Source organism: Acomys minous, assembly GCF_964271855.1.
Source record: "Acomys minous genome assembly, chromosome: 1".
NCBI lineage: Eukaryota > Metazoa > Chordata > Mammalia > Rodentia > Muridae > Acomys > Acomys minous.
The window spans coordinates 29,446,236-29,471,662 of record NC_140483.1 but is presented as its reverse complement, the minus strand read 5'-3'; the positions used below and the strand labels follow the sequence as shown (position 1 = coordinate 29,471,662).

The 25,427-nt window shown below is 41.7% G+C and overlaps 2 protein-coding genes across 2 annotated transcripts in view; one reads left to right on the top strand and one right to left on the bottom strand.

Moving 5' to 3' along the window:
- Positions 1-25,427, top strand: part of LOC311597475 (uncharacterized protein) — a gene marked incomplete at its 3' end in the record, with an annotated part of 321,153 nt that overhangs the window by 252,460 nt on the left and 43,266 nt on the right. The window lies entirely within an intron of this gene.
- Positions 7,622-24,240, bottom strand: NTMT2 (N-terminal Xaa-Pro-Lys N-methyltransferase 2). The gene is made up of 4 exons (XM_084756425.1): positions 24,009-24,240; positions 16,307-16,482; positions 10,518-10,767; positions 7,622-9,787 (listed from the first exon to the last, which is right to left on the bottom strand). The coding sequence occupies exons 1-4, from the start codon at positions 24,160-24,162 to the stop codon at positions 9,516-9,518; spliced, it is 852 nt and encodes a 283-aa protein (XP_084612551.1). The 5' UTR covers positions 24,163-24,240; the 3' UTR covers positions 7,622-9,515.

Here is a 25,427-nt window from a genome sequence, read left to right as displayed (position 1 = left end):
ATTAGTAAAGGAAGGAGGTAAAGCAGAGAGGCAAACCAAGAGCAGGCCCAAGCTTTAACAGCAAAGGCTGAGCAGGGCTTCACGCTGGTCCTCTTACATAGCAGTGCTTGTTTGCCTTTGGCCTCCTCTGGAGCACCTGAGAGCCAGGCACCCTGGCTTTACCTTTCCATGAAGTCTAGCTCTCCAAACCAGAAGTTTGCTTGCCACAGTGGGATGACATCAGCACCCAGCTGCAGACCTAGCCTTCTTCAGAGGTCATTCCTCCAAAGAAGAATCGGGATATTCTTACATATGTGAGTAGGTCAAGGATGCGGCTGGGATTAGAGGAAGAAATCTACATATTTCTAACCCAAGAGAAACATTTCTAACTCGAGTTTATGAAGCTCTACTTGCCAACCGACTTAGGAGTTTTCCTCATATGGAATCAAATACAAAATCTATTATGTCTTGGAACACACTTAGACACAGACTTACTGCAAACAAGCTCTCCATATTCAGGAAACGTGAGCGTCACCTCCAGTGTTTATCAAAAGGTCACAGACTTTAATATCCAGTAGCCCTGGTATCCAGTCTGTGATGGTTCCTTTAACCACTCACACGACTTAAGGTTATTTTGTTAAGTTTGCCTTTTATATTTGTAAGATGCAAGCTTCTGTGTAGTAAGACTGTAGAAATAATAAGTGATAAGTGTGCATAATTACTGCTTCCTGAATTCTCACGACTTTCAATCCAAGCATTTGAAAGAAAAAAGCCAAATGTGAGGAAATATCAGAGAAAAGTACTTCTCTCATTTCAGAGCCAAGGAAGGAACCAAACAGTTGGTTTTCTTTTTCCTTTTTTCCCCCTGTTTTTTCAAGACAGGGTTTCTCTGTGTAGCCTTAGTTGTCCTGGACTCACTTTGTGGACCAGGGTGGCCTAGAACTCACAGTGATCTGCCTGCCTCTGCCTCCCCGAGTATTGGGATTAAAGGCGTGAGTTACCACCTGGCTTCAGTTGGTTTTCTATGGGTGAGTTAATACTGTGGCAGGAAAGCTAAACGTATCGACCTCTCCCATCATGTCAACGCCCCCATCAAAATACCATGTGACATTGTGTTTCACACCTGAAAGATTGTGAGAGACAGGCAGTGGATGACTACAACAGCAGGGCAGCTGCTATTAGAAGCTCAGAGCAATTACAACAGCGTGCACAAGAACTTTGCTAGCTCCAACTAAACGAAATCCTACTGCAGAGGAGGGAGGCATATGGAGGAGGGCGGTGAGCATGAAGTCCCATGCCTGACTTTGAACCTACAGGAAGTTGATGGCTGTTGAGAGAGGGAGGATCTGTTTTCTATAAGGGTGTACATAGCCCCTGGTAGATGGTGTTATACTCAGGAGTATAAGGGTCACAGAAATTGATGACTTGCTACAGAGAAAGAGAGAGAGAGAGAGAGAGAGAGAGAGAGAGAGAGAGAGAGAGAGAGAGAGAGAGAGAGAATATTGGTCAGTGTACCAAGGTACACTGGTACCACGGTACATCTTGGAGGAGTTGTGGAGGAGAGTGGCAGATGATCAGACAAAAACACATATGAAACCTTCAAAGAACTGACACAAACACTTTTTACTAAGTGAGAAATGATCCCTGGATGCAGCTGAAAGCTCAGAAAAGCTCAATGAGTGAGATACAGTGTGCCATTACACATCTCACTGTTTAGGGGCCCTGGCTCTTGTCATTTAAATTAACAACAGGTACTATCAGCGAACATGTGGTAGACACAATATGTGGTAGACATGACATGCCTGTCACATCCCTTTTCCTTCCTGACAAATATTTCTAGAGCGAGGTGAAGACTAGACATCTTGCATGGCACCCTTTTCTTCTTACAAAAACCTTGATACTTTTCATATACGTACACATCCCTTATGGTACAGGACAACTGTATATTTTCTCTTGGCAAGGCTCCATGTGCAGGCATGAGCTGCCTTCCCAAGAAATGTTTAAAAAAGCAAAAACAAAAACAAAACAAAAGCTTCAGCTTAAGAGATGGCTGAATTTGATTTCAACTGTACTTTATATGAATTAAAATTTATATTTTATTATTATTGTTGTTGTTGTTGTTGAATCTCACTGAAGACCCTAGAGACACTTGATATGGAAGATACTTTGGGGGAACCCTCACACATTCCCCTGCACTAACCTTGGACCTTATCTATAGCCATAGCCGGAAAAGGATGAACAATGGATGAGCATTTATACGGTGTGGCCTAATTCTCAGCTCCAGTTGATTGAATAAATTGTGGGATCTTAACCTGTGCCAGGATGATTGTGACCAGTTCATGAGAATTTGGAAAGTTAATTGCTCTATTAGTCATTCCCTGTTGATGAGAAATCTAGGCCACTGAGGTTGACCAAGTTTTCTGCGGTGTGGACCTTTATTACATGAGTGTCACCATGGGGAAGAAACAGATGCAAAGCCTAGGTCAGAGAGAAACAAAAGCTGAAGGTGGAAAGGCTCAGTGCCCTAAGATCTAGTGTGTTAACGTTATTTTTTATAAAACTATGTTGTTTCTCTCTGAATGCAGCTATCACACAAATAACTGAGACTCTTTTATATGTGTTTAATAATAAGCTTCACGGCATAATAACTGAGCAGTTATTACTCTAATGTTAGCCCTCTGAGATAATTTGGTTTCCTCCCAGGGCGCATCCCAGCAATACTTGCATTTTGTAGCTTTCTTGTGCCAGCTCCTCTCTCCTGATGTTTCCTGGACCTCTGTCTGTGCCTGAATCCCCTACTTCCTCCTCTAACTCCGGCTCCGGCACTATACTCTCCCCTGCTCAGCAATTGGCTGTAAGCTGCTTTATTGGCATATCAGGGGAACAATTGGGGAGCAGAGTTTATACAATACTGAGACAGGAGATTCTCAGAGCAAGGCTTGCAACCAGATATTGGGGGCCGGGGGGAGTTGGGCACAGAAATCATCATTTGAATTACACGATAACCTTATGGCTACACTAGTGTTTGTGCCATCTTTGTTTACCTCCCAGCACCAAGCTGCATATTAGACTTTGACTTTTAAGTCACTCTTGCATATCTGCTAAACATTTATCCTTTCACCCAGCTATGCCCGTGAGCTGTGGCCTACCTGGAGGAAGGCGTCCACTAGGACCAGGCCTTTGAGGATCCTAGTCCAGAGCCCAGTTCCAGCTGCCTCCTATGTCTCCTGGTCCAACATGATGTGAGAATCCTCTCTCACCAATTTCTGCCACCATATGCTTCACCTTCCTCACCACAGTAGCTGAGGCCTTCAGAAGCCATACGTCAAAGCTGTTTCTGTCAGCTTTGTCTCAGTGATTTGAAAGTAGCTAGCACCACCCCCACCCTTGCTTTATTCTACTGACCTCACCTCAGTCTCCTCGACTGACGTTGGCATTTCTTCCTAACTCAACAGTCAAGAATCCCAGGGCACATCCTTTATCTTTAAGGCTCGCCCTTTGTCCCCATCTCTGTTTTCACTTATTTCTTTGGTAACTTCATCCAAAATCACAATCTTAAAAACTAGAGAGTTGCATGGTAGAGATGGGGTACGGAAGGAATCGGAGGGGTCAGGAGCTGCACAAGGAGACCGTCTAGCAGATCTGGATCTAGGGACCTGCACAAACTGATGCACCAACCAAGGACATTGCAAGCAGAGAACCTAGACTCCCCTCCCCCCCCCCCCCCCCCGTTCAGCTGTAGCCAACGGACAGCTCATGCTCCATGCTCCATGTGGGGGAGGGGGTGAGCGGGGACTGCCTCTGACAGGAACTCTAGTGCCCCGTGATTTAATCACTGCCATTTGGTGCGTGGCCTCCTCGGCACACAGAGGAAGAGAAAGCAGGCTATCCTGATGAACCTAATAGGCAGAGGTCAGACAGTGGGGGGAGGAGCCCTCTCTCCACCCCCCACCAACAACCCCCATCAGAGGTCTAGGGGTGGGGAATAGGGCAGAAGAAACAATCAGAATGTTTGTTTGTAATAAATTAAAATAAATAAATTTTTAAAAGAAAAACTAGATCTGCACTTGTGATTCTAATCTTTCATCTCAGCCCTCTTAGAATTTAAATTTTTATGGTCACTGGGCCTCAACATTTTTTTTTTTTTTTTGGTGGCATCTCAAAACTGACATTTTCAAGTTTAAGATTTTCTAATTCCTGGGCTCTGGACATGAAAAGTGTTTCATTAACGACTTGCCTTACATCAATAACAGAAACTACATCCTCCTTCTATTTCATACTATATATTTCCATTTCACTGACTTCTCTGTACTCTCCCCAATACCAGTCAGTCAACAAATGCTATTGTTGTTTTTATATATCCATACTCTGAATACTTACTAGTGCCTTCATTGTCACCTTTCCAGGTCAAGCGACTATTATCTTTTTCCAGAATTGCTACAGTATTCGAATACAGTGGTGGATTAAAATTCATAGATATTTTCTAATTTTTAGACCATGCAGTCACTGGGACACCTCTCTGTTACTCTAATGAAATGGCCATAATGTTCCAATCACGGTCTATTTACAAAGAGCAACAAAACATATGGATGACAAGTTAACAGTTTTTCTAACCCCTAATTCAACTCCTTTCCTCCCTTCCATCTCTACCAAGTCATCTTTTCACACAGCACAAGAGCCAGAGGGTGCCTTTTGAAACAGAAGTCACCTCACCTCAATCTCTGCCTCAGAACTGTAGCACATCCTGTTCTCACTCAGAATAAAAGTCATTTCGGTGACCAAGACCTTATGTTACATAAATGCATCCTGGAAGCAGGTGTCTTATTACACCTTCTCCTTTGTGCACTCAGCTGCAGCCTCACTCACCTTCTTGCTGTTTCTCAAGACTGAGGACATTTGCAGTGGCCATTGCCTTTCCTCAGATAGCTACAGAGCCTCAGCTGTCCTTCAGTGAAACCAATTCAGACCACTATTCAAAATTACAGTCCTTCCCCCACTGTGCCCAACCCTCCTTTGTTCTACACTGTTCCCCGCCCCCCTCACCAAAAAAAAATCACCATATGCTAGCATTGAAATGATATGTGTCAATATATTCCTTGCCTCTCAGTGTCATCTGGAATTTAAGCTCCACGGAGCCAATGGCCTTATATCAGCCTGAGATTTTAGAGCATTGGCTGCATATTATAGGCACTTAAAATGTGCTGAGTGAGCCTTTGTGGGCCAGCTAAAGTCCTAGAGATGGAGTGAGTCCACCTTTTCTCTGTGTTAAGTCTTTGTACATACTATTTGTTCAATGTTTTCTGTTCTAAGTCATTGTTATTTACGTATCGGTCTTTCTCCCCTGAAGCCATGAACTCTTTACATATTTTTTTTTTACCTTAGTATAATGCCTTTTGTGGAGCCAAAGATCAAGTCATGACAGCACAAAGGTGCTGGATACATGGACATCTCTGACATCAAATTACCATCTCTGCAAATTAGTTATTATTTCAAAAGTCATCAACCTCCAACCTAAGTATCTGTATATAAACACTCACTAATTGAGATAATTTGAAACCGTTTTTTTTTTTTTCACATATTTGCTTAATTAGCCTGGAGTGACCTCTGCAGAAACCCTGGCCTGTGATGATTATAAGAGGTACTTTTTTTTTTGGCATGGACACCAAAGCATCAAAGAGTCAGCTGGAGCTAAGGAAAGCAATAACACAACTGGTTTTAATTACTCCTGACAGGCAGCTGAATATATCAGACACAGGGCTTCTCCTCAATACATCACTCAAAAAAGGCCAGGGAGAAAATGATGGAGAGAGAAGACGAAGATGGGAACAAAATGTGCCCATAACACAAAGCAGATCACCTTTTACACAGGTGACCTTATTCATTTCCTTTTTTGAAAAAATTTTTATGATAGTCTGAAATCATTAACGTCGCTGGCCCCTAAAGCCTGGTGCACTTCTAGCCGGGTACTTACCAGTGGCCTTTCCAGTTCTCCAAAGAGGAAGCAGGTGGTTACACCCTTTCACAAGTCACCACATAAACTGAGGGGTCCTCCAAAGTTCATTCAGAATTGCAAACGTGTTCGCAATTAATTCATTTATGGCGCGCAGGCAAGCACCTTCTACTTCCATTCACTATACAGAGCGGCATTAACTTCATCTATAGCCCCATTTTCTTGGTCATGTTGTTAGCGGGAAACCAGTAAGGATTAGGGGGTTGCTGTGTTACTGCCTACACACAATTTTGGCACATCTCTTTCATATCAGGTCACACTCCCTAACGAAACTATGGGTTGGCCACATCTTTTAAGTTGAATGCTCTGAGACACAGACACAGAAACTGAGAATGCTGCCCTAAATGGGCATCATTTTTGTCTCAGTATCTAATCTTGCTACAGTTTCCCCCTTTGCCTGATTTCGGAGCTCAAGGCTTTCTTATTTCTGGGCGCTTTCTGGTTCTTGTCCCTTGTATTATTTAATCAGTACTTTGACTAGCCTTGCAACCAGAGTGCTGGGCCCTCAGTTGTCCCTGGGTTGTTTGTTGTTGTTGTTGTTGTTGTTGTTGTTGTTGTTGTTTTAATTCCTGTTGTTCCTTCCAGAAACCTGGCCTGCCTTGACTCTTCCTACTTTTAACATGACCTTGCATGCTTTCAACAAGAGCTTTGCATTCCTGCAGTGCACTAAGGTCTTTGGTCCAGACTGAGGCTCTGGTCATGAATATCCCCACAAACTGCTCAGGATCTAAGATTTAAAAAAAAAAAAAAAAAAAAAAAAGCTAAGCAGACAGCTAGCTGTGTAGGGTGCCATGCTGTGGTGTGGTAAATAGGATAAAGCACAGGGTGGAGACATCCCAGCCCCTGTGGGAGGTGTGAAAAAAAGGTTTTGGTTTTGTTGTTGTTTTTAGAAATCAGCAACACCTAAGCATTCTGGGACAGACAGACAAAAATTGGTACAGTCTATTCTATGCTAAATAAGCAACATCCGTAACTGCGCTGCGCCAAACATCATGACTTGATCAGAGGATTGCAGATAGATGCTGCTATGGAGGAATAGTAAAATGGGCTATACAGAGAAAATCTGTCTTGGAAAGGAGAAAAAAAAAAGACTAAGAAGCTATTATGCAGCATTCTCAAGAGCTGGAGTCCATGCTGTGAGTGTAAATGGGGCATCACTGATAGATTATGTGTGGAATTGTCAGATTATATTTCAGAATAATTGGCATCAATGTGGGAAAAGTGCCAGCTCCATGAGTCCTTGCCTGTTTGTGCTCTCAAACAAAACTGCTTCCTAGAATCACTCAACTTATTAAATAGTTTCAGATAAAGCTGATCCCATGTCCTAGAAACAACCTCTGATGGAGAGGAAACTGGAAACCCTCTACTGATGAATTTCCCCAAATCGACTTGGAGGCAGCTGGCCTCTGAAGCGGTATTTGGGAACTAAAGTAAACTACCAATTAGACCACTGGTTTCCAGATGTGCTGATAAACACACACAGCCTGCTTAGATTGGGTCCTTTGACTGTAGAAGGAGCTGACCTGGATGTCACTGGAAGTGTCTTCCTTCCACTGGTTCCATTGTACTGACAAGACCAGAAAAAGAAAGTCCTTGTTATAACCTCCAAAAAAAACCCCCCTCTATTTACTTCTTTCATAAACATATCCAAACGTTAACACAACCTATTAAATCTACTTGGTCTGGTTTGTAGTCCCCATGTGAGGCTACTGTTTTAGGGTTTTTGTTTGTTTGTTTGTTTGTTTGTTTGTTTGTTTTTTGTTTTCTTGTTGTTTTTATCTTGTACCTGTTAGTAACAATACACAATGGCCGCTAGTGACCATGTTTACCATCAGTTTTTTTTTTTCTTGGTTAAGTTAAAGTCATGAGGAAAGCAGGAATGCTTGCAGGGTAATACAAATCTGAAATCTTTCTAAGTAGAATGGCTAAAGATTTGATTCAACAAGAGAAAGGACACGGATTGGTTTATTGTCAACCACAAAGGCTCATCAGAGATAACCATCATCTACCGGCATCCACTGGGCCATCGTCTTTACATAGTAAGCTCTGAAGACTAAGAGCAAAGATTGCCAATGTTAACGATGGAAAAGTGGAAGTTAAGAGATAAAGGAATTAAGGATGCTCATATAAAAGAAATCACCTGAATCAACCTCAAAACAGAAATACTGATAATTTGTTCCCAAACTTGTGCAGGGTGAAACCCGAGTTTTGTCGTACTCTGTAACGGTTTTTACTCTTTGATTTTTCTCTGTTCTCTGACTCATTTTCTCCTATATCATTCAAAAGTGCACGAATGGCTAATGTATCAAGAGCAGGCACAATAAAAACTACCAAGGTAATGCTGCATTTATATTATTTATTATGAATATCATAACAATTCTCTATTATTTTAGAGCTATGACTTTAAAAATAGGGGTTTTGTGATGACACCGTGGCCATGTGGTAGGTCTTCTTCATTTAAATTGGTTCTTTGAATTTCCCCGGTCAAAACTACCACTGTGCTTCAACATAGGACGCTGGAGTGTTTTGAAGACAAAACAGTCATATTTAAACATTGCGCTAATCAAAACTGGGTTTCATTTCTCTTCTTGAAAGATTTTAGGTTGTCTTATTTAAAGCAATGCCTTTTCTAAACCCAGCTAAGTCAGTATTTAAGCACCATTTTATTTCCCTGTGCCTTCTAACGATTCGTTCTCAAGGTACAATAATTTCATTCAAGGAATGAAGGCCAGGCGCAGAGAAGCAAAGAAGCAGGCACTGTTGAAAGGCAGTGGCTAAAATTAGATCATTGACAACATTTACTTTTATGGTCGAGGTGAAACTTCAGTGTTTAACATTTTCTCCTGAAAGGAGACACTACCTACCACATCATGGTAATGCAAGCATCTATTATCAGATTACATCCGCATTACATCATTGGAAGGAAAACTGGCCCAAAATAGAAAGAGAAACCATATACTTTTTCTGCCAAAAGAAAGGCTAAAGACAAAATTAATAGACTTGTTTTCATAAGATCATTAGACTAGTACCTTCATAGTTAGGTGGGGATGTTTGTTCTAGAAAAGCTATAACAGCAAAAAGAAGAAAATGTTAACATAGCTGATATGGGGACAGGCAAAGGGGTCTAGATGTTCTGCTCCATTCTGTGATAAATTATAAACACAAACCAACACAGACTATAGTTTGTGGGCATTCTTTCTTTTTCAGGTCTTCATAACACACTTGTGCACTGCAGGTGTAAACAAGCACCTTGTTAAAGTATCTTCCTGGTGTTTTGCTCCATGTCTTAGAAATTCCACAGCATCTATGACTGTCTTATCACAGTAGTTATATATACATCTGGGTGTGCACACATCACAGTGTGTGCATTATATTAGCCACAGATTGTACATACTACATCACCAATCATTTTAGACATGCATTGTATCCCTTCTTTGCATATACGCATCATATAGGGGGCACCCTCGGAGATATACTCAGTCCTGAAGCACCACTGTCCAGTCTGGTTGTTTATTTCAGCTGCTGGTCAGGAGTGTCTGTCACTGTGGAGTGCAAACATCCACACTGGAACACACTGCTCTGGAAAGCCCTCTTGCTTCTCCTGGCCCAGAACTACCAGTCCGCTCTTCCTAATAAGGCTTCGAAGGATTTCCATGTCCCGAGTTACACTGCTGTCAGACAGGTCGAAGATACAGCCCTCCCGTGCTACATTGTCCTTCAGTATGATAACACCATTTTCTTTCAGGCTATCTCGGCACCGGGAAAGAAACGCAAGAAGGTCCTTATCAGTCAGGTACCCTGCAGGTGGGGCCAGATCGGTAGAGAAAAGGGATGCAGGAGGGAAGTAAGTTGGGAAGAACCAGGCTAAGAATCAAGACACTGCTGCCATGTGTACACTCACACAACCTGCTCAGTAGCTTGAATTGTCTCAGATAAACGTAGATAAAAAGAAAAAGGTACAAGTCCTCTTTTAGAGGTTTTCATTCCTTGTCTTTATAATATGCTACCTGGATACCTCGTACCTAATAGGCACGAGACATGACTGGACTGGCCTTCTCAGGAGCCATTTCATATCCTTGTACAACATAATCACTTTTGTGGTGGTGTGTGTATGTGTGTGTGTGTGTGTGTGTGTGTGTGTGTGTGTGTACCACAATATAATTCATTGCTATTTCCTTTCCTAAGGATCTAAGACTCAGAACATTTAATTCCACCAATAAATAATGAGGATTAACCACTTATGGGCCCATTTTTTAAAGTATTTTAAAGTATTTACATTTCTGCAAAGATGTAAGCTGTTCCCAAGCACTTGGTTTTACCCTAGGGGGTAAGAATTACCAGGCTCGTACAGCAATGATAGAGAACTCTGGGACCCCAGAGTTGTTGGGAGTTTGCAATGCAGAGCCAGCAAAAAGCGCTGTAAGCACACCTATAGCCCATCTCCCACTTGTGTCCTTGTTAATCCCAAGTGTCATCTTTCCTAGCTGGGAAGCAGGGGAGGGCAGAAGCTATGGCACGCAAGCCTGACCTGAGACCCACTGAATCCAGATGACATCGTATCTCCCTAAGTGGGGTGTGAACTCCTGCAGGCTGTAGCAGTGGTAGTTTTCAACTTTGTCTTCATTAACCCGCAAGTAGCTCTGGGCTTCCAGGAGGAAGGATTCCATCATGTCCACCAGCTCAACACTGTTGAAAACAGGCAACAAGACGTGCTTGCTGACCCTTCCTATTCCAGAACCGCAGTCCAAGGCGCAGCCAGTTCCCGCTCTCCCTGGCCCCTGCAGAAAGATACCTTGTGGGCCACTTCAAGTACAGAGACTCCTGTCTAGTCTCAGGCATTACAATTACTTCTTCAAATCAAGTTTATTTAGCTTAGTTTTTATACTATAAGATGTTTCGTTTACCTGTTTGATTCACTGTGTTTGTACAAATGTTTATTGATAAGTATCTATTATCACATCAATACATAGAACATTTCATTATTTTTTCCCCAAAGCCAAATATTTATAGTTCTTCTTTGTTCTGCCAAATTTGTTTCTTTAAAAAAAAAAATCGCAAGCTATTATTTCTCTTAGCTTCCAGTACAGGGTAAGTTTCTCCAAGAAATGAGCCGTTCAGAGCACTATGAAGATATAGCCTTGATGGTCATGGCAGCTAGATGGATTTGTACAATAGGTTATCACATTGAAACAGTGGAGAAGTGAGGTGGGGCCCATTAAGGGGTTTTGATGAGTTTCAAATGTACAATAAACATATACTTATAGAACCATTCAAACTCATATTGGGATGACAGAAATTTTAGGATTTCTCAGCTGGGTTTGGAGGTTCTTGGAATCATCCACTCCTTTGCTGTGGGTGGTAAAGTTTGAGAGCCGAGTTGAGGACTAGACATTGTTCAACTGTCTGTCTCACCGGGATTGTATTGTAAATAGAGTTCTGGCAACACACAACACATCCATCTGGGTAGAGGATAGTTTCTTCAGTCTCTTTGTCTCCTTTAATGCTGAAACATGTGTGTGTGTGTGTGTGTGTGTGTGTGTGTGTGTGTGTGTGTGTCTTTGTCTGTGTCTGTGTCTGTTTGTGTACCAGAAACTACATGTTTACTGAAAGAAAAAAGAAACTTTAAGTAATGCTATGCATTAAATTAACTACGAAGGGGAATGGGGAGGTGGTGGAAATTAGCTAATATAAACATTCTCAAATGTGCTCCCATACAATTAAAGGAAAGCTTTGGATTGCTGAAGAAGGGCTCAGCTGGTCTGAATTAGTTAGTCGTGATTGGGACGGCTGCTGAGTGGGTTCGTGCTAGAAATTACAGTAATAGGATACTTGGAGGTAACAATCAAGATCTTACGGGGGAAGCCTACTCTTGATTTTTCAGGAACTAAGGATGAAAAATACAGTTGGCCAAGGATCAAAGGCAAGCACGAGCAGAAGGAGACATCAAAACACTTGCTTTCCAGGACTTCCAAAAGGCTTCTATGATGCTGGAAAGGTACAACGACAACAAAAAAGCAAAGGGGGCGGGGCATTATAATGTCTTTTCAAACGGAGTAAAGGGCGTAATAAAGGGGTACTTATCTGTTGCATGCTCTTTATAGCCACAGTAATTACAATAACAGGAAAACCTCTGTAAAATGATGATGATGGTTCCCATTTTGGAGATGAGAAAACTCTGGTTTCTAGTATTACATAGCTAATGGCAATGTAGAACCTGAACCAAGTGGGAACCATCAGACGCAAAGGGAGTCAGCCTTAGGAATGACACGGACAGCCCTAACTCTGACCCCTGTGGTAGCGACTACCTAAAGTGATTGATTTATCCAAAGGGACTCGAAGGCTTCACTCAGACTCAGCAGGAGAGGGCTCTATGATTGATCGCTGATCTCTGCCTCGAGTCTAAGAAGGGTAGCAGTAGGCCGCCGCCACCTCCACTATGGCACCTCCCTTGCTCAAGTCAATTTCAGCATAAATATGACTGATTTAAAGTCTTGCAAAAGTCATAATTTTTATATGAAATCAGAAACATGAAAGGAGAAAATGTGGAGTGATTATTGTAAGTTATCAGCAATCACTTTAGTAGAAATTGATGTGTTCAATAAGAGATTCTTATTTTTAAAATGTTTCCTTGCATTGTTTGGCTCTAAGCAGCTCTGTTGGTCATGCTGATCTTATTTGACACGTGACTTTAGAAGCAGAGCCATGGAACTACAGAGCTAAGAGATCTTAAGATTGAAATTGCACCAAGCAGTGGTGATGCACACCTTTCATCCCAGCACTTGGGAGGCAGAGGCAGGTGGATCTCTGTGAGTTCAAGGCCAGCCTGGTCTACAGAGAGAGAGAGTTCCAGGACAGCCAGGGATCTGTTACACAGAGATAACCCTGTCTCGGAAAAACAAAAACCGAGATTGAAATGGCTGAACTTGCTTTTTTGTTCAATGAACAGATAATATGAAGAAGCTGGTAAGTGAAAGGGCCTTGCCCTCTCAGCCTTCCCATCACTCTTCAAAGAAGCCCTTAGAAGAGGTCACCAAAAGCCTAGGGCTTTTAAGTAAATGATATTTAATCCCTCTGCATTTTATGCAAACAAACCGAGGCCAAGAAGGTTCAAACTAGAGCTCCCTGAAGCAGTGGTTCACAACCTTCTGGACACTGTGATCCTTTAATACCGTTCCTCGGGTTGTAACAACCCCCAACCAAAAACAGTATCTCTTTGCTACTTCATAACTGTAATTTTGCTACCGTTATGAATTGTAATATAAATATCTGATATACCGTGTCCCCCCGGAGGGGTCACAACCCACACGTTGAGAACTAGTGCCCTGGATGATTCTCACCCTCTTCAGTTATGCCTGCCGGTTCAGGTGTGTGATGTTTGGCTACAGCTGCCCTAGAAACTATTATTATTCACACACAAATGCTTCTTTCACTCAAGTGCTATGAAGCTCCAGCCCCTCTGACCATTGCCTGGTTGCTCTGTTCTATTTCATTCTATGTGGTTGGCACTGCCTCCCCTGTCCTGGCACTGCCAAGCTTTTTCTGTCACTAGCAGGCAGCACCTCTGAGAAGGGATATTTAAAGACTGATCTCAGAATCTACTCTCACCTCTTGGGCACGATGACTGACTGGATTGAAATCGGATGCCCTTGATAAATGGGAATATGGTCTCACACAATGTGTGATTTCAAAACAGGATGATTTTCATTTTCATTCACAGTGTTATCTTCATGTCTATGGATTCATACCAAATGGTAAAAAAAAAAAAAACTTTTAATTATGCTGGTCTTTTTTTTTTTTTAGCATGCCTAATGTTTTATTTATCTTTTTAATTTTTTTTTCAAGACAGGGTCTCTCTGTGTATAGACTTGGCTGTCCCAGACTTGCTCTGTAGACCAGGCTGGCCTCGAACTCACAGTGATTCCCCTGCCTCTGCCTCCCTAGTGCTGGGATTAAAGGCATACGCCACTATGCCCAGCACTTTCAGTGAAGTTGAAAACTAAAATGTAAGTGTTTAATGACACTGTATAAAAACCATGATATACAAATCAAATCTCATCATTTCAGCCATCCAATCTCCGACAAATATCCAAGAAAACAAATGCATCAAGTAGCAAATCCTTCCTATGTATTACAACTCTATCCTATTGGTCACCAGGTATGCCGCCGTCATCTTGGCACCACTTGTGGATTGTCTAATGCAAATACATTTGCAACTAGATTAAACAGCGTTTCCCACTGTCCCCTGTCACTAAGTGTTGAAAGAAAAGCAAAGCTTTAAATTAAACAGCCTGCCTTTTCCCAGTTGACACAAGAATAAATCATGTCAGATACTCATATCCCCTAAGACCTTGTTTCTTGACCTAGATACTAATTTAGCAGATTATTAAGGTCAGCGTGCTAAAATATCATTCCTTTAAGGCAGACTGCTTGTTCCCAGTTCAAGGTCACGGCTTCACAATGAGCCTTGTCTACTAAGAAGGGCTCTTGTATTTGTTTGAAAAGAGCAGCCTGCCTCTTTTCCAACATAAATATGCAAGCACTCAGTGTTTCCTTTCCCAGGTCCGGAGGCCTGCTTCTGGGCTCTAAGTAGAATCCCTGGGTCAGCTTGGCATTCCTGGAGGAGTGACAAGACAGCTGGATCGCTAGCTAGGCTTCTGAAATGCCTGGGGATCAAAGTCGGGCCTCACCATGAGGCAAGCAGGAGGGACTGCTTAGGCCAGAAGAGAGGAGAGTTGAGGTCTATAGTCTTTGAGGAAAAGAAAATGGGGAGAGGATATTTCTTCTTCGTGAAACAAATGGGAAAAAAAATATTTTGTGGTTGAGAGCAAGGAATCTGGTATAAGAGTGACCTGAGCAGACTGTTGTCTCAATGTGTGCAATCTTAAGGATTTATTTCATCCCTTTAAGCCTCAGTTTCCACAACTATAAAACGGGAACTGACAACAGTTCTTACCTTCAATAATTATCAAGAGTAAATGGACAGTGTTCCCAAAAGGCTTAGCAAAGTAACTGACCTACTTAGAATAAGCATGCCATGAAACCGGCCATTGACACTAGTTCAGAAGTGTTGCAGATTACTCTGACATGTAAACATCCATGGCAATGAGCCGAACACTTTTCAGACCTTTGTGGCTGGCACTTGCATCAGATAGACTGGGTCTGGTAGACATCCCATCCTGATCACACGTCGTCTCTACTGCCCTACTCAGGACTCAGATCCAGGGTGCTGCAAGGGCCTTAGAATGAATAGAGCCTCACTTCAACACCGAGGCTGTCCTCCATGCTACCCTTCCTAGTAAGCTGACAGGTTAACTCTGAAGCTAAACATTGGTAATATTTCCTTTATCAAAATAAAACAAGACCCACATTTTAACCAAATGGCATTGTGTTGAGTTGCAACACATTTTGCTTGCAATTAGGAGTTTTATCTTCAGTTAAGACAGGCAGCAACTTATCGTGTGGAATAAGATAGTCTGATATGTGATGGGTATATGCTAAGTCATCATGATATTCTTAGTAATAGCTGCTATTTCATGTTCATTTTGTTCACTAATGCAAGTGCCCAACAGCTCTATGCTTCTTTCATCTTCCCTTTCTTCTACCAGGCAGATTCTGTTGCTATTCTTTAGACCTGGGTGAGAAAATGAAAGCTAAATACATGTAAATAACATGCCTGGAGGTATTTACACATTACGTAGAAGAACCGTGATGCCTTAAAAAGCATAGGATTTTGGCTCCTACATTCTACCATCTTGTCTCTATACGACCTGGAAATTTCGTCCACAGAAAGGAGAGGTCTAACCAAATCCAGAATTACAAAAGAATCACATATGTTTCCAAATAATAATCCCAACTATATATAAAAAAAAAATCATAGCGGGCCCTGTTCTATCATCCTCGTTTTTAAGCTGAGCATAAGCATGCATTTCCTAGCATATTGACTTTGTACTTTAGAGACTTCATAAATCAATCTGAGCTCCTATGAGGCATGAATTCTCTGTAGACTCCTAGGGGTCAGCTGTTTACCTCTGAGACGCTGAAGGAGATGCCTCTGTAATCCTCACACAGTAATGTCTGTACTGTTAGCTCACTCCCCCCCCTCCCCGAGCACACAAGATTAGCTGGTGCCATAACAATGCAGTGCCAACTGGGATGAACCCAGGGTTTGCTGAACTCCATCTCTCTGAGCACCTTAAGACAGGCTTTCTGGCTGACAGTCACTCGGCTAGGTCACGTGGTTTTAACAACACAGGAACATGTGAACTTGGTGTTCTCAAGGCTTTGGCCCTCTCCTCGAGCACCTGCCAGAAAACTCACCCCAACAAATTTCCTAAGAAATTCACGGGATGCCTGGATATCTGGGTTTGACAGTTCAATAAAATTTCCCATCATGCCTTCTTCTGTCGCAGGTACTTCTTGGTAGAAAAGTTTGGCTCTGGCATAAAACTGCATCTCACCATCAATGACTTGGCTCGTTAAAGCATAGAGTTTTACTGCAAAGACAATATTACGAAAAGTTATTAAAGTGTATAGGATGTAATAAGCCCATTCCTTAACAATGTAATAAGTTTCTTTAAACTCCATGGATTTGTGCTGTATAGAAGAAAGGGCCCTGATTTGATTTGATTTGATTTTTTTTTTTTTTTAGACAAGATCTCACTATGTAGCGTTGGCTGTCCTGAAATTTGCTAGGTAGACCTAGCTGGGCTCAAACTCACAAAGATCTGCCTTTCACTGCCCACCAAGTGCTGGGATTAAAGGCGTGCATGCCCAGCATGGACAATGGTTTTAAATCAGAAAATCTGCATTTGAGTTCTAGCCCAGATATTCACATGCTATAACATTGAGAAAACTATTTAAACCCTACCATCTTCAAGGATCTTATCTATAAATCACAATTAGTTGACAGTCTTATAGTTGAAAAGCTAGTTTAATAAACATGACTTACTATCTTATCAGAAAAGGCTTACAGTATTTTGTACAGAAAAACAAAAACAAACAAACAAAATCCTCATTACATCGTGCTAAGTGTTATCTCTTAGCTCTGAGCACTTTCTGGGACTGTTCTCATTAGTTCTTGCTGCTAATTCCTACTTTTCACCTCTTTTAAAGCAGTGTGTGTGTGTGTGTGTGTGTGTGTGTGTGTGTGTGTGTGTGTTAAATACAGTGGCTAATGTACGAAATTCTCAAAACATTTTTAAAATGTGAAATGCCTTAATCCATAAGCCCCCCCCAAAACAAACCAATTAGAAAGACAAAAATGTATAAAGTTTCACAAGTGTGGGAAGAAAATTACTAAAGAAACAACAGAAGAAAATTCTACAGCTGAAAGAACAGACTTTTTAAAATGCAAATTTACAGATATGCTTTAAAATTTTGAAAACAGAAAGAATAAGAAAAGGACCCTAATATTATTTGGAGAGAGAAAAAAAAGAAACACCTGAAAGTAATGCTTTAGTGACATTAGTTCTCTGGGGGACATTTATTTTGAAGCTAAATTTAACCTTCAGTTAACTGTGAGAGTGTTCACTTCCTATGAAGCTCATTTTTCAGCAGTATCTTGAAGCTGTATTTCAACCCAGCAAATGTCAAAATCAGGAGAAGATGTATACAGAAAAAATGATGTCATTAACACAGGAATCCAATGAAAAGAAAGCTGCAAATGGCAACTGCTTATCAGATCTGGAACAAACCTGTTCATGCTGCAAGAAAAATTATAGGCTGGAGTTCAGCCAACAGACAAAGTATCCAGGAATCTAGGACACATTGGTAAACTGCCAAAAAAGACATGTTTTGCTTCACAATCACCAGAAATAAAATTTGGTTGGAAGCTCTATATAAAATATACAATGGCTCAAATATACTATTATTGTGAGATGAAGCAAACCAAAACATGGCATAATTTCAGGTAAAAGGAGTCAGAGGAAAAATAGTATTTAGCCTAAACTGGGAACATTTATTTTTCTTTAGATTGTGGCATTAAAGTAGGGCACTACTTGATTCTAAAATCAATAACTCTATGTGCCCAATTTTTTATTCTAAAAATTAAAAACACAATAGATACCATGTGATTAGGGCTGTGCTCCTAATTATGATGCAGCATCAAGATTTTCCCACATGAAGACATAGGAACTAATGTTTGGGTCACAAATGACCACGAATTTTTCTGAAAGGATTACAGGAGTCAGTCTCTACATAGATATTTTCTGGAGACCAACATATATGGTCTCCTCAATGTATATTAACTATTGTACATGTATGTTCATTTTAAAATGCAAATCTTTTAAAGCTGCCAATATAAAGAAACTTTTGGCCAACTTATGCACAACTGACTACTGAATGAGATTATATAAAATTGAAATTAGGAACCTTGTGTGTCAAAGCAGTAGGAACGGCTGACCTTCCTCTTCCCTCACTGCTCCAGGGAAAGTCTCACATGCATATAAATTCAACAGAGATGGAAAATTCATGCATCACCACACCAACATTATGATGGTTCCAAACTCTCTGGAGTCCTCAAAACATCAAGCTAGAAAACCACAAGTCAGAGTCTTCTTAGGAACGGATGCTATTCTGGGGATGTGGATGAAGCATGGCTCTCTCTCTCTCTCTCTCTCTCTCTCTCTCTCTCTCTCTCTCTCTCTCTCTCTCTCTCTCTTCCCCCCCCCCCCCCCCCCGTTAAGGAGAAACTGTGTGAGAGTAGAGGTCCAAAGGACAACTTACTTACCTAACCTCTCACTGAACCCCTTCAATGTTTTTGTTCCAGGTAAAGCAGCATATTAGCCACACTCATCACCACACGCTTAAGTCACTGAGTCGGTAGGGTATATTAAGAGGCTTAATCTAGAAATGGGCACGGTTCATTACATCAGCAATATTTTGGTTTCAAGTCAGTACAGAGCTCAGCAGGTCTCAGCTTCACTAGGTGGGCTTTTATGGTTCGGGGCTTGAATTCTCGTTTTCACCTAACTGACAGATGCAAATCTGTAAGAAAGATATATGAAGTGTCATGGCCATGCCCAGATTCTGCCCCCTAATGGCTCCTGCAGAGTTCATGTTGAGTTAAATAAGGCAACTTGTCACTAGCCCATGTCTTTTTACTGTAGAAATTCATATTAGCAGTATTTTGTCACAGAATCACAATGTCTTTGTAAATTTTGAGATAGCACTTATTACTTGACCTATATTACTTGTAATTGATCAAATCTCTGTACAGGCAAGAAATAGATCTCTTTGGTGACACATGCCTTTGATCCCAGCACCCAGGAGGCAGAGGCAGGCAGATCTCTGTGAGTTCGATGCCAGCCTGATCTACAAAGTGAGTCCAAGACAGACAAGGCTACACAGAGAAACCTTGGTGCGGGGAGAGGGGAGAGCCATACTACTGGTAATTGATCAAATCTATATACAGGCAAGAAACACATCTCATTGACAACGTAAGGTAAATGTTTTATATACCTTCTATAGAATCAAAGAAAGAGGGAAACAAGGAAGTAAGTGTTAAATGTCCAGGCCAATGACACAATCAAGATTTGATCCCATTTCTTTGCAAATCAAACCCCATTGCTTCTTCATCTTACATTTTGACCTGAAACTGCATCAGGTAATTTTTTAAAGGAAATTTTGCCTTCAATTCCTTAAATAGAAAAATGTCCCTGTAGTAGTTGCACTACAAAAGTAACAAGGATTTTAAATTTTTAAATGTAATATTTTTACTAATTCCTTGAGATTTCCATACACTGTATTTGGGTGATTCTTTTAAATTATGCTGTGAAGTGTACAGCAATGTCGGTCGCATACTGAAATCAGTTATTAGTTAAGAGCTGAATGGTTAGTTCATTGTGGAAATTTTAAGTGTTTTAGTGAAAATGTTTTTAGTAGCTCTCTCTTTCAACTGTGGTTGTAAATAGGTAGCCGGTGCTCTTAACTCTTCCTCAAAGACTGGTTCTTCTAGAAAGAATCAATGACAGAAGGGAAATAGTAGCTACTAGGTACTTCTTCTCTACCCTGCATTGTCCTAGGTATTTTCAGGTTATTTCTTTTACTCCTACAAGATTGACTCAATATTTCAGACGATTGGAGTGATGGTGATCACTTCTCAGGTGAGGAGTGAAAGAAAAGCGCTTCATAGTATAATTTCACTTAGCAGAAAGCATATCACAGCAGGCCAAATTACAAGTCCATTTGGACAAAGCTTTTGTGCTGAACAAAGCTTCTGTCTTTCTGCTAAATCATCAAGAACCGTTTCTAAAGCAGAATGTCCAGGAGGTACAGCCTCCAGGTAAAACAACAGACAGGCACTTGCTGACTCTCACATACTGACAAATGTGACTGTGCTAGAACATTACTGATAGTTAACATATGGGAACGTCTTCAACTGGGCATTTTGCAGGTTCCTTTAAGAACTGATAAACAAACTAAAGACTTGCATTAGCATCAGTTCTTACATTAGTTCCTGTTTGTTCATAAACAGCCATCTTTAGAAACCTTTTCAACCCACATCTCCAAGTGAACTGTAGGCTGACGTCACTGAGTTCCATGAACCTACTCAGTGGCCTGCCCATCTGGACCCGCCCTGTGCCTGGTGGCACAAATCTAAGCTATGGAAAACAAGAACACGCCCAGTAGCATGTTGTAACCATGAACTGAGGTTTCTAAAAGTGCAAAAACACTAAGAGCTGTAAGCTTGTTTCCCTTTTTTCCTGAAAGCCCCTTAAGGTAAACAGCCTCACTCCATCTTCCATTGCACACTTCAGCTCTCTGGGTCTCAGCAGTTCCACACAGCTCTGAAGGCTAGGCAAGGTTGTCCGAGGGACACTCTCCATGACACGGCTTACCACATGGTGAGCAGGAATAAGACTGGCTGCCTTACAGAGATGGTTGGAGAGACGCAGAAAGGGAAGAAGGCATCAAAGACTGGTTCACCACGGCTCTTTCCATCATCACCCCTAAACAACTAGGCCCTCTGTGCAGACCCTACAAGGAAGGGTTCCCTGAGGTTTTAAAAAGAGAGGCTTTATTTTCATTTTTATGAAGCCTTAAAGTCATCAAGGGCAAAGGAACCCAAACACTAAAACACTTCTGTGGGTCTGGGAGGTAGTGTCTCTGTTGGCTTTTTTATTTCCTACCTAAAAGGCATAATATCCGCTAGAGCCTGAAAACTTGCACATAACCTTTGATAATTCCTGCTTTAAAAAAAAATGTTAAGTAGTGACATTAGACGAGGCCTGGACCAGGGGGAGAACAGGAAAAACCTAACACCTACTGAAAAACTGATGGCTTTTACATGTATGCGGCATGTAAATTCTTCTAGTTCCCTTGCTACAGTTTTGAGGAAAACGATGTGCATAGACATTTAACTGGCAAAAAATATCACTTCTCTAGTTTGAGGAATCTAAGACAGTATCCCTCTTTCAAACGTAATTCCATAACTGCCTCTTGCACTGAATATGACTGGCTTGATCAGAAAGACGTGTCTCATGTTACCACCTCTAAATGGCAAAGGTCAAAGGTTTTTCCTCGGAGCAGAAGTGCTTAATGATTATCTATACACTCACATCAATCCATAATCTTGTACTTCTGGGCGATGAACTCTAAACAAATGGAGTGCATATCATTTTCGGCTAATGTCTTTAAAACTACCAGACAGGCCTTTAGATACATAGTTTTTCCTTTGCCTTGGTGAATAGTGCTATCTGGCTGATGGAGACTGTAAGGCATGTCAAAATGATATCAAAAGTAAATACATGGGTGCAGCTATTTCAGAACTCATCTGTTACTGCAGCAGAGCTTAACCCACACTGACTAACATTATCCTCAGTTACTGTGGTCATGCAGGTATTGGAGATGCTACTATCTTACTGATTCTCAGGGAAAACTAAGGCCCAGGCTGAAATCTCAGGATAGAGAAAATAAGGAATGTTTATTTATGGAAAGTTAAGTAATGATAGGGCCAACCTTGGCCTTGCGTAGGCTGATTTTACTCCAGTTGCACTCATTGAAGGTACCCTCCCAGTCTCAGAAGCCACTGGTAAGACAAGAACAGAGACTGAAAAAGGGCCCATTAGGTTTCTAAAGAGAAAAGTTGTACTTTTCCTTTCATTTTACTTTGGGCTTCCATGGACTATTTTGTTTAAGATATCAGTTTTTGCAAAGCATTAATCCATGTCCACAATCATGAGAGAAAAATGGATAAAAATAAAAGTACTGTAAAAAACAGCATGATTATATTAGATTAAGAAAAAAATAGCTGAGTGATGGTGCACACCTTTAGTCTCAGCACTAGGGAGGCAGAAGCAGGAGGATCTCTGTGAGTTCAAGACCAGCCTGGTCTACAAAGAGAGTTCCACGGCAGCCAAGGCTACACAGAGCGACCCTGTCTTAGAAAAACAACAACAAAAACAAACAAAACAAAATATTAAGACCAAATGCAACTGTAGACTACTTGTTTCAAACTAATTTTCATCTGATTTTGAGCAAAGATCGTTTTATTCTTAACTGATTTACAGCTGAGTTTAGAACTGAGTCCCTTTTCTGTCTGGTAACCATTTAAAGGCCTGTCAGTCATTTGCCCAGTAGTGAGTCTCTTGTCAGCTATGAGAACTGATCGCTTTCTCCCGTCTAAATCACACAGTATTGCTGGAGACTCTCACTGAGCTGTAGCCCATGGACTGTCCCTCAGCAGCTGGTGATTCGCCCACATCTGGAGGCACCGGGGCCTTATAGCCTTCCAAATGGTCACCTAGCTTTTCTCTTAGGACAAAGGAGATGCCTGTCATAATGGAAGGCACCTTCAACCGCCTTTGGTGTTACTCTAAATCGGATAACACATCTCTGATGTTTGTTTATTTCACTTGAAACATGAAATTGTAGGAAGGAAGTGGGGAAAGTGAGAGAAAGAACAGTGAATGAGAGAAAGAATTGCCCATGGTATAGCTATGAGAATGAAAGTTATAGGTGAGAAATATTTTCACATGAAAGCTATATAAATATAAGCTGGAAGTATCATAGGACTAGAACTAAGGAACCGTCAGAAGTAAACTTAAAAACGAGACGTTGATAGCTGCTAACATCCAGTTTCTGTGTAGTTCTTTCCCCAGCAGGAAACTAGAGCCAAATCAAGTGCACAATGGAGCTTTCAGACAACCTTAAGCAAACAGACCAAGGCTGAGAAGCAGCATTCTTGTTTTTGCTGGGAGAAAATATAAATCAAAGAGGCAGGAAGGGAGCACTTCACTTTTTAAGCGTAAGTTTTTTCTTCGTTAGTGCTGGTTAGAGTGTCGGCGTTTGCTAACTTCACACAGGTTGAGAAAGCGTGCTACAAGTATACCCGATCAGCTTTCTATTGCTCTTTTTTCCCATTTCCCTGGAACTGGGGGAAAGTCAAAAACGAAGGCAGATTACTACCCCTTGATATCAAAAGCCCAAACTAATTGTTGGTTCTCTGATGAGACTTGTGACTTAATGAGACCAAAACATATTGTATACACATCATAGACACATAGACACAGACACATAGACACAGACACACACACACAGACACACACAAACACACACCCCCATCATCACCACCACCCTCCTGCACACGTATGCACATCCCAAGCTTCCTTTGACTCTTATTGTGTTATCTTTGTTTCCAAGTTTTGCCTAGCATTACTATTACATTAATTTTCTCAACTCGGCGTTACCTAATTTCCCAACTTCAACAATTAGAAAACACAACGCTGACTACTCAAGAATTGAGTTTCTATAAGCCTCAGAGTCTGACACCCAGAGCAACAAGTCACTATGCCTAAGGGGGCATGAAACCCCTAAAATAGCGCTCAGCCTTGCCGGGCAGCACTTGATGGTTCCCTCTCCATACAAGAATGTCATTGAAGCATTTCACCCTCTGACACTGGTCTGGATTCTCCTTGGCTGAAAAGCACCCGTGTCTAACCTCTCTCCTCGGCATCTCATCACCTCATACCACCCATCCAGTCCCTTCCTCTCCCTCACCTAGCAGCTCTGGCTCACTTACCCAAGGGAATTTTTTCCAGGAGGTAGAGATAGCTCTGAAAGAAGTCATTGCGAATGGCTTTGTGAAGAATAAAGGACATACTGTGTCGACAGAGTTCATCATCGGTCTTCTGCCAGCGGGACCTAAAGGCAAAGTGGGCTCCCAGGTGAGCCATAGTGATGGGGGAATAATAATTCTTTCTGCAGAGAAAGAAAGCTTGTCTGCCTGTTCCTTTGAATTACTCTTCTCTTCCTCAAAGAACTTGAGACTGTCATTTTAAACCAGTCCCAGGTCCATCTATATCAGGACAGGCTGTCATGGGTTGCAGGGGGAGGGGTAAGCAGACATGGGGAGGTCAGTCTCTTGGCACATCCACCCACCAACGTCTGATTGCTTGCGCGACACCACTCCAAGCCAGCAGGTGCTAAAAGTAAAGATGGAAACAGGCTGAGAGAGATCCTGCTTCATCCAGGCAAAAAGGCACGCTTCCCTCCTTTGCCGGCTGCTTCAAACAGGCTCAAGCACTGCCTGCTAACACCCTGAACATTCGTTTTAATTTGACTCTGAAACTGGAACGGCCTAATTTCCATTTCAAAGAGTCGTGAATATTTTGCAGGAGGTCCGATTCCCTGATTTCCATTGCTCCTGGAACCCTGGAATCCTCAAATTACAAGGGCCCTTCAAAGTCATCTTAGCCACTCACATTCCTTTCATCAGTACAATTTCCCCCCCAAAAATCATCTTATAGAGGTGGATATGTGTTTTGAATGTTTAAGGACCTTCCAGAGGGGCAATTATTTGAAAGCCTGTTTTTGAAATTAAATACCCTTCTCTATCAACAAGCTCCTCCACTTAACCTGTTCTGAGCAATGCCTACTGATGTGAGTCTGTTTACCCCTTTCTACTATGAATATGATTTTCCTTTCAAGTGCTTTTTGTTTTTAATATATTTTATTAATTTATTCATATTACATCTCAATGGTTATCCCATCCCTTGTATCCTCCCATTCCTCTCTCCCTCCCATTTTCCCCTTACTCCCCTCCCCTACAACTGTGACTGAGGGAGACTTCCTCCCTCTATATATACTCATAGAGTATCAAGCCTCTTCTTGGTAGCCTGCAATCCTTCCTCTGAGTACCGCCAGGTCTCCCCATCCAGGAGACATGGTCAAATATGGGGCACCAGAGCTTGTGTGAAAGTCAGTCCCCACTCTCCACGCAACTGTGGAGAACATCTTGTCCATTGGCTAGATCTGAGTAGGAGTTCGAAGGTTACTGCATGTATTGTCCTTGGTTGGTGCCATAGTTTGAGCAGGACCCCCGAGCCCAGATCCGGCCATCATAATGTTCTACTTGTAGGTTTCTAGGACCCTCTGGATCCTTCTATTTCCCCATTCTCCCATGCTTCTCTCACCTAGAGTCCCAATAAGATGTCCTCCC